Below are 5,949 nucleotides of genomic sequence, written 5' to 3'. Positions count from 1 at the left end.
CATATCTGGTTTGTCTGTCACGTTTTTATATCTGAATCAGCAATTGCAGGTGTAAAACAAATGGTGTGAAATCGATACAGTTTTTTTATGTCATATTTTTAAATTTGAGGCACATGTGCCTGACGATTTGTGGTGATTTCGGTGAGGATTTTGCCTGGAATCTAGAGAGAAAATGTGATTAGATGGGTTTTGGTCACCGGATAAAGTGGTCGCCGGAATCAAGGAATCTTTGGAGAAGATGAAGGGCATGTGGATATGGCAGAGAGGGTGAGAGAGGGGGGTGTATATTTGTGTTTTCGTTTACTTATTAAAAATATACTTAATTAAATATACAAATTGACCAATTTACCCTCATGTGCAAGACACATGACCTGACTTAACGAGAAAAACTAACCAGGTTAGAGCTAAAGGACAAACGTTGTAGCATTTAGAATCGTAAAATACAAATCATATCAACTTTGAACATAAATGACAACTAATGAACTTTGATACCATAAAGGACTTTAAGTCGGGAATAGAGTTGTGGTAAGCAATTTAGATTGCCCATGACACTCTCTCTCTCTCTCTCTGAAATTTGGTACGATAAGGCTTCGGCCCTATGGGGAAGTGCAAATTTGGAGTGTTTGTACGAGAAAGAAAGGCTTTGTAGCAAGCGGAGCTGTACCAAAATGAATTTTCCTAACATACGAGAAAAGAATCTAGCCGAGCATATTTGTAACATAAAGGACAATCTTTCTGTTAAAAAAAAAAAAACATTACCGTGTGTAAATTTCCCTGACTTATTTTACTTGGTCAACAATATAAATCTTAATCTTCCTCGCCTATCACTTGATAATAATAAAATCTCCAACCTTTTTTGAGCATCATCTTCATCTTCATTTGCTACTGGATTTCGATTTATACGAGGAAGACAACAACGTCAGCCCTTGCAACAATCAATGTCTACCATCCCCAACAGCCCACCCTCACGTCCACCCACCAAACTCTGTTCACTAAAAACCCCAAATTTCTCCCAAATCCCATCCAAATTCTCTCTAAACCCAACCACATCTTCTTCACTTCAACACCAACACCAAGGCCATATAGAAAACCTCCACTTAATCTCCCTATGCAAACAAAACAAAACCCACCAAGCATTAGACTTCATTACCCAAATGGACCAATCCAATATCCCAGTACACCTTCACTCCTACGAATCTTTACTCAAATCATGCGCCAAGTTACGCGATTTGTCTACTGGAAAGCTGCTTCATAACCATATGCATAGATCTCATAAATGCCCACCTGTTTTTATCCTGAACCGGGTGCTCCAAACGTGGTGCGAATGCGGGAGTTTGGAAGATGCACGCCAGCTGTTCGATGAAATGCCTGAGAGAAATTTGGGGTCGTGGGGGGTGATTATATCGGCCTATGCCAAGGCGGGAGATGTGGACAAAGCGGTTGAGCTGTTTTCGGGTATGGAAAGTGTTGAACCGGATGTTTCGATTGTTGTGAGTGTGTTGTGGCTGTCGGGTTTGGAGCTTGGGAAACAGTTGCATTCGTTTGCGATCAAGAAAGGGTTTGCTAAGGATGCGAAAATGGGTACCGCAATATTGAACATGTACGCCAAGTGTGGATGTTTAGAGGATGCGAAACTAGTGTTTGATCAGTTAACCGAAAAGAATGAGATAACATGGACTTCTTTGATGGTTAGTTACATGAACATAGATAACAGTTTACAAGTTCTAGACTTGCTTCTTGAAATGATAATATTAGGCGTTAAATTAGACGAATACGTGTTTTCAATTATCCTTAAGGCATGTTCTTCCTTAAGAAACGAGACAACCGGGCAACAAATTCAAGGGTATGTCTTGAAGCTCGGAATGGCTGATAACGTGGCGGTTGGAACCGCGCTTGTGGACTTGTATGTGAAATGTGAAAATATAGAATCTGCTTCGCGCGCATTCGATTGCATAGCTGAACCGAATGCATACTCTTGGAGTGCGTTAATCACCGGGTATTCACAAGCCGGTGAGTTTAACAAATGTTTAAAATTATTTAAATATTTGAAGCGTATAGATGCTGAATTGAATCCAAACATTTACACTAGCATCTTTCAAGCATGTTCATCGGTTACGGATTTTATATTGGGGTCACAAACTCACGCGGATGCTATAAAACGAGGCCTCGTTTCTTACCTATACGGCGATAGTGCCATGATTACAATGTATGCAAAATGTGGCATGTTAAACGAGGCCCGTCAAGTATTCGAATCCGTTAAAAAACCATCCGATAACGTCATATGGACCGCTATAATCGCAGGTTATGCTTACCATGGTAATGCTCATGAGGCTCTAAAACTTTTCACCCGCATGGTGTCTTATAAGGTGAAGCCAAACGCCATAACGTTTGTAGCGGTTTTAACCGCGTTTAACTATTGTGGTCTTGTAAAAGAAGCCAAACAATGTGTAGACTCCATGAGTAGTAAATATGGTGTAGAACCAAGTATTCATCACTATAATTGCATGATCGATGCATACGCGCGTAGTGGGATGTTAAACGAGTCGTTTTCATTAATAAACAACATGCCTTTTGAACCCAATGTGATGAGCTGGAAGTGCTTATTAGGGGGATGTGTGGTTCATAAAAACTTTGAACTGGGGAAAATAGCGGCTGAATACGTTATGTTACTTGATCTGGATGACACGTCAACATATGTTCTCATGTTTAACTTGCACGCGTCGTCTAACCAGTGGGAAGACGCGGGTCTGATTAGAAAGATGATGGTTAAAAGGAGGTTGAAAAAAGAAGTGAGTTGTAGTTGGATATATGTTAATGGAAAAGTGCATAGTTTTGTTGTGGGAGATAAACATCATTTGCAGGCGAATGAAATTTATGCAAAGTTAAAGGAGTTTGAGTGGTTGAATAATAATAATGATGAAGAAGATGAAGGCGATGATGATGTTATGCTGAAGCGGAAGGGACAGGTTCTTGACCATAGCGAACGACTTGCAATTGTTTATGGGCTTATTGCAACGGGTGAAGGGTCGCGTATAACGGTTTTCAAGAATTTGCGGGCTTGTAACGATTGTCATGAGTTTGCGAAGCGTGTGTCGTTGGCGACCAGGCGTGAAATTGTTGTTAGAGATGCTAATAGGTTTCATCATTTTAAATCTGGGGTGTGTTCTTGTGGTGACTATTGGTGATATATTGCATAATCGTCATAGATTGTTTTGGGTTTTACACAACATAAATACAAAGTTTTACTATAGAAGGGAGGAAGGGTAGAGGACGACCTAAATTGACGTGGGATGAGAGGATTAAGCATGATTTGATAGACCTGAACCTCTCCGAGGAGATGGTCGAGGATAGGAATTCGTGGAGAATTAGAATTAAAGTTAAGGATTTTAGGAGAAAAGAATACCTTAGGGCTCCTATTGACCGTATTTTTGGTCACACACCATATTAGTATATTATTATTATTATTATTATTATATACTGTTGAACTTTGATTTTCTTTGTATTGCTTATACATATGTATTTTAGAGCTGAGGGTCTCTCTGAAAGTCACCTCTTTATCCCTTTGGATAGAGGTACAGTGTGCCTACATCCCACCCTCCCTAGACCCTACCTATAGCTTTGCTGTTGGTGGGACTTCACTGGGTATGATTGATTGATTGAATATACAAAGTTTTGTTTTTGTGTGTATATATCCATTCTTGATTTGTAATGTACTAATACTCTTGATTTGTTTCACATGCAAATGCCGGTGGCCTTTTGGCCTAGTGGCATCTGGGATTATTCCCAGAAAATGAAAATCCTTGCAAAGCTAACTTTGTAATTTTCTCCAGGATTCATAAAACAAATTGTCGCAATTGATTTATTTACAAGTGGAGCACAAAATCATGATAAATGATAGTTGAAATGAGTTGTTAGCTAACTGTCCACTACTCTTCAATTAGTATGCTATCTTTGCTCAATGCAGTCGTAAATGCATTGAACTCGTCTAACAGACAAGAAAACTCAACCGTTTTTAAACAAACAAAAAACTACACGCATGTCCATGTATTTATTTCATACTCTACTCATATGTCGTGCCTAAACTTTGATAAGTTGATAGTGTAACACAACCACCTGCCTAATTTGCCTTATGAACCAGCTAGAAACAACTATCTATTGGCCTTCTTACTGTAAGGAATTTCAACATGTTATATGTATATATGATGAAACACAATAAAAATGTAACATGTGATGGAAATTTAAGCAAACGTTTCATTTCATAAAAGATTGGAAGTAGATACGCATCACGTTAGTCACGTAATGCTTCTACTACACAGCTCGTCTGATACACAAAACAGTGATTTTCTAAGAGCATTCACAATTGGATCTAAAAGTTTTGGATATTCAAGATGCACTGTATATTTTCTTCATCAAAAAGTTACATAAACTGCTCCACTAAAAATGTTTATAAACAGGAAGGTGTTTGTTTTTCCTGAAAAAAGGTCTGCGCAGCGAATACATTGTCATCTACACACTGTTTGTTTTTTCGAAAACGTTTCATTAAAAAACGTTCGCGCAAGCTCTTCTTGTTGCAGACTTTGTCCATCCACTTTTGAGATCTTATAAGGTCTGTAAAAGGTTAAAACACCACACCCTACCAACACCCACTGTCCACCATCACCACCACCCACTGTTCACCGCCACCACCATTGGCCACAACCACCGCCCACCCCACCGACCATCGTCTACCTTCGCCCGCCACCGTCTACCACCACCCACCACCGCCACCATCCACCACCACCACCGTCTACCACCGTCCGCCACCGCATAGACGTTGCATTTATTTTAGCAATCTACTGATGTGTTCTCTCCATATTACAAATGGTCATGTATCTTTCTTCTAAAGAAATAATGTTATGAGATTTGATTAGAATGAACCTAGTATTATAGGATTGGACATTTAGGCTTTAAAAGAGATACACTGAGCTTGGGTTTTGTTGACATCTAATAATATTTTTGAACATAATGTTTTACCCTAAAACAAACTTCTTTATATTTTCATATTTGTTGTATATTTTTATATGTTAGCAAAAGAAAGAATAGATATAGAAGAGGAATTGTTCTCAACTTGAGAAAATTATTGTTTGCGTCCCTATTGTTTCAGGCCGGAGGCACAATGAGTCAATTAAAAGAAAAAATTGAACTGGTTGAGTCCCTGTGGTTTCAAAAATGAACCATTTGAGTCCCTGTCAAATCTGATTACTAGCTTCCCCTTTTTATGATCCATATGAGTCCTTGTGGTTAAGTGATTGCTAAGTTTTAGTCCCTCTGTAAAAATTACATTCAAATTACATAATTAACCTCCAAACTATAATCAATCAAGCCATAATCAACTATCCAAGCCATAATCAACCAAAAATAAATTAACCAAACTTTTTTTTAACAAAAATAAAAAACCAAACTTTTTTTTAACAAAAATAAATGAACAGAACTATTTTTTTAACAAAAATGAACGAATTGAACTAATTTTTTAACAAAAATAGACGAACCAGACTTTTTTAACAAAAATACGAACCGAACTATTTTTTTAACAGAAATACGAACCAAACTACATTTTAATAAAAATAAACGAACCAAACTATTTTTTTAACAAAAATAAACTATCGAACTACCTTTTAGCGAAAATAATTTTACTAAACTAAATGAACGTAACTACTTCAAAAATAAGCAATCAAAGCGCACTCCCACTCTACCTTAGCACAAGCTACGACGATATTTTTGTTAAAAAATAAGTTCGGTTAGCTTATTTTTGTTTAAAAAATTTTGGTTACTTTAGTTTAGTAAAAAATTTTACTAAACTAAATGAACGTAACTACTTCAAAAATAAGCAATCAAAGCGCACTCCCACTCTACCTTAGCACAAGCTACGACGATATTTTTGTTAAAAAATAAGTTCGGTTAGCTTATTTT

At 37.5% G+C, this 5,949-nt stretch overlaps 1 protein-coding gene across 1 annotated transcript; it reads left to right on the top strand.

The window, feature by feature from the left end:
- The first annotated feature begins 859 nt into the window (after positions 1-859).
- Positions 860-3,210, top strand: LOC143632511 (pentatricopeptide repeat-containing protein At5g13270, chloroplastic-like). Its single transcript, XM_077101014.1, has one exon. It carries the CDS (start codon positions 939-941, stop codon positions 3,183-3,185), a length of 2,247 nt encoding a protein of 748 aa, XP_076957129.1. The 5' UTR covers positions 860-938; the 3' UTR covers positions 3,186-3,210.
- Positions 3,211-5,949: the final 2,739 nt, after the last annotated feature.

Source organism: Bidens hawaiensis, unplaced genomic scaffold (genome assembly GCF_021521415.1).
Source record: "Bidens hawaiensis isolate Kalapana, Puna unplaced genomic scaffold, B.hawaiensis_p1.1 tig00006392_1, whole genome shotgun sequence".
Lineage (NCBI taxonomy): Eukaryota > Viridiplantae > Streptophyta > Magnoliopsida > Asterales > Asteraceae > Bidens > Bidens hawaiensis.
Note: the sequence above shows the minus strand (reverse complement) of the source record. Positions and strands in the feature narration are given on the sequence as shown.